Source organism: Perkinsus marinus (genome assembly GCF_000006405.1).
Source record: "Perkinsus marinus ATCC 50983 genomic scaffold scf_1104296928804, whole genome shotgun sequence".
NCBI lineage: Eukaryota > Perkinsozoa > Perkinsida > Perkinsidae > Perkinsus > Perkinsus marinus.
Window position 1 is genome coordinate 1 of NW_003216705.1, and position 3,553 is coordinate 3,553.

Consider the following 3,553-nt stretch of genomic DNA (forward strand, 5'->3'; position numbering starts at 1 on the left):
GGCATCGGAGTACCCCCTCATGCCCGAAGAGTTGGTCTCTTATACAGCCATGCAGAGTGCTGACCTCCAGAATGCTACATTGCCGAAGGCTGCCGATGAGCTATGGCAACCGAGTCCACCACTTCGTCGACAGATCAGAGACTATATTCAGGCCAACCAGACACCTGATGGGGAGGTCAATGCGACGTTCTGTGTGACTTGGGAGTTTGGTCACTCCCAACCTGGCAGTGTACGGTCCTCGGGCTATCATTGCGTGCAGTCAGTGGAGCCGGCACAGCAGCTTCTGGATGCGATGGCCTTGGTGAACGGTAGCCAGCTACATATAGATGGGCTCTTACCTAGGGCGCTTTATCTGAATGGCCCATGGGCAAGCCCTCCAGGGTCATTCCGCCAGTTCACCAACGTATCGTTGAAGGTTGAAGAGGAGGACTCTCAGATATGGTGGTCTCTGGCTGAGAACCCCACATTGGCGGTGGTCAGTGAGAGGGCGGTGCCGCCCAGTGCTGGAGGAGGTGCATCGGCATCGTCGACTCTCAGCGTCATCAGCCTCTATGTGGGCGTGGTGCTCACTATAGGACGCTTCTTCAGGCTGGTCATCCAAGACAGCAGTAAACGTATCATGTTTGAGGAGCTCCCATCGGTAACGTATCTCCTCCAGCTCTGTCAAGGAGTCCAGATCGCTCGTATGCGCCACTCACTAGAGGCTGAACGTGTGCTCTACTACGAAGTTGTCACACTCTACCGTTCGCCAGCTAAGTTGCTGTCGGTCACTGGAAGCACGAGTCATATGCCTGATGTTCTTGTGAGCAAGCGAGCCGCGGCTCATGCAGCGTTGAGACGGCGAGGTGAACCACATGGCTCTGGAACCTCGGCTGCTGGTGCTCCTCTACCCCCTGCTGAGGTCTGATCGGTTGGACGCTCCCGTGGTCCGTTGAGGCCCGGATGTGCCACCATCTCGCTGACGACCTTTTTTTATACCATTGGGTGTACCGTCTTGGCCCCTGACTCAACTCGAGTCGATTATATACGATTAGTGATAGTTTATCCCTGCAAGAGCACGCTATATGTTGCGCAGAAGAAGTCTGGGGAAAAGAGTTGATCGCGTTAGCATGTCGGCTTGTCCCGCGTCGCGGTCAAGCTATTCCGAGCGGCCGTTGGCCGCTGTGTTCCTTAGCTTATTTGAGACACTCGGGTCTGACACACTATGCCGGTGTTGGAGTATATGCCCGCTTCCCTCAGCTGAGCTCAGGAGTCTACTTACGGAGTCGGGTAGAATTTCTACCCGAATTCGTACTGAGCTTCTACCGTAGAAGTGTAAAAAACCCACAAGAATTCCCAGAAATTTCCTCAGAATTCCCATATTATCACCAATACATATTGGATAATGTATTGGTGATAATACGCATTTCCCCACAGTGTTGGGCCCACACTGCACCATGGTCACCGGGGCCGCGATGAGAGGTGCTGTTGATCCGAGTGGGAATGACGCCAGCAGCAGTAGTGGCGAGTCCATGGAGTTACTCTGACGCTAACAGTAATCAGTCCTTAGGTTGATACTATGCATTCGCAGCTACACTCAACAGTTGTTCATGCTTCAACTGTAAATGCTCATTTCTCCTGCTAAAAGGACGTTCACAACGTGGAGTGCACCGTTCTTGTATCCATCTCTGGCCAGTCTCCTCGCCAGGGAAGGCCCAATGCCACACACTCTGGTCATGGCTGACTCCATAGAGTAATTCCTACAGTATGTCAGCCGAAACTCCCCCCAAAGACCGCCATAGGTTTTCTAGCAACGCAGGCAGCATTTTGCGGCACAGTTACCTCCTCGGCGTTTCTGGTGTGTTGTTCGGCAGCTGTACAGGGGTTAGTGAGCACCAGTCAAAGTGAGGCTCTCGTCAACACTGTGTGTGTGCTATCTATGTATTAGGGCGTGGATGAGGTCTTCGCTGCGAATGTCGATGTGTTATAAGCGTGGGGGCTGTCCTGTGGTGCCGAGCTGTGATATCCTCGCTGCTGTGGAGGAGCTGAAGATGCGTCTCGGTTACACAGTGTGCATCCTAGGTGACGGCTACATCACTGATGACAGTTGCCAGGTAGTGACTTCGTCATGTCTCGGACGTTCTTGTGGAGTTCAGATCCCCCGTTACGACTTGACTCGGTCACAGACGACTAGCAAGTTCCTAGAGGCTCCCAGGTTGCTTCTGATTACTGGCGGGGAAAGTCAGAGGCGAGCGGATGATCTACTGTACAAGGCTGATGTTTTATGCGAGGTGCCCTAGGTCTTTCCAAGCCTCTAAGTTATCAGTCTCCTCAGGTCCCAGCCTTGCCATACCGTCACTTCAGCTACAACGTCGGTTGTGCTGTTACATTAGCTCTTTTTGAGCGGTTCAAGATTACAAGGAGTTGGCCCAGACCGGTCACTATCCCCCCGACGTGTGCTTCTGTCTCATGATGAGCTGTCTTATCAGGTCTCACTGTGTCGGCGGTCTTATGCATGGTTTCTGTCACTTCCCCGATATAGAGTTATCTACCGAAGGAATAGCAAGAGACCTACGGGCTGGGGAGTGAACTCTCTAGTCTTGCCGTTCGGAGTGAAATTTTTGCCACCAGTGACGTGGTTGAGGTCGAGCATAAGCTCCTGTTAGATCTAGATAGGACCAGCGGTGTAGACGTCGCAGAGCGGTTCCTTCAGCCGTTTGCCTGTCTCGCAATGTTTGCTCGTGAGGTCGGCTTCCGGATGGGCGGTTCGCGCGCTCGACGGCGCTTCTCGGCTTGGACCGACAAGTACACTAACGTTCCTCTTTCTGATGTGCTCCGTGGAGGCGACTCTGGGATTCAACCACACACGCTGATCCTTATGAACGACGCAGAGTGAGTGCTCGATGATGAGTTGATGTAGTCCCTGTTGTCAGAAATCCAGGAGTTGTAGCTAGCGTGGTACGGAATTGCCACCTGCTTGGGGCCTCTGCTGTGTTACTGGGCACCACCAACGGATATAACTACACACAGTAAGTGGAGACTGTGGAGTTTAAAGATCTGGGAGTCCAGGGTTCATCGAATATGCCTAGTCCAAGACGCTACTGCATCTGCCTATGATCTCGTGAGCTAGTGGCTTAGGCTTTATGACTGGGTTTCTAGGTCCTTTATCAAGAGTTGCCTGAGGCATTCTATGGCGTATTGCTTCGGTGGGCCGCACCTGATCGTCGGTGTCGAGTCCGCTTATGCAACTCGATTGTTGTCCACCTCCTATGGCTACACTATCGGCTCGCTGGTCCGGGATGGTCCCACCTGCGCTACCGTAAGAGTGGAGGCGAGCCGATCGTTTGGTCTGGGGTATTTCTATGGGGCCGAGCACAATATCGCGATCTGATGTCCTCTTTGTAGGCCATACCCACAGTGGACTTGAGCAGCGATCCTCCAGACACAGGCTGGATGGGCTGCTCGCACCTCCTCATGACTGTGAATGCCTCCCAGTGTACAGCTAGTGATCCCCTCGAGGAGTATGCAGATTTCCACATGGAAGTAGGCAGTGATTTAGCTGCGCTGGTCTGCC

At 53.3% G+C, this 3,553-nt stretch overlaps 2 protein-coding genes across 2 annotated transcripts; both read left to right on the top strand.

Moving 5' to 3' along the window:
- Window positions 1-19: 19 nt before the first annotated feature.
- On the top strand, window positions 20-907 carry Pmar_PMAR001303 (hypothetical protein; the record flags this gene model as incomplete). Its single annotated transcript, XM_002788157.1, has 1 exon — window positions 20-907. The coding sequence occupies one exon, from the start codon at window positions 20-22 to the stop codon at window positions 905-907; it is 888 nt and encodes a 295-aa protein (XP_002788203.1).
- A 1,027-nt stretch (window positions 908-1,934) lies between these two features.
- Window positions 1,935-2,279, top strand: Pmar_PMAR001304 (hypothetical protein; the record flags this gene model as incomplete). Its single annotated transcript, XM_002788158.1, has 2 exons — window positions 1,935-2,093; window positions 2,136-2,279. 2 exons carry the CDS (start codon window positions 1,935-1,937, stop codon window positions 2,277-2,279), a joined length of 303 nt encoding a protein of 100 aa, XP_002788204.1.
- Window positions 2,280-3,553: the final 1,274 nt, after the last annotated feature.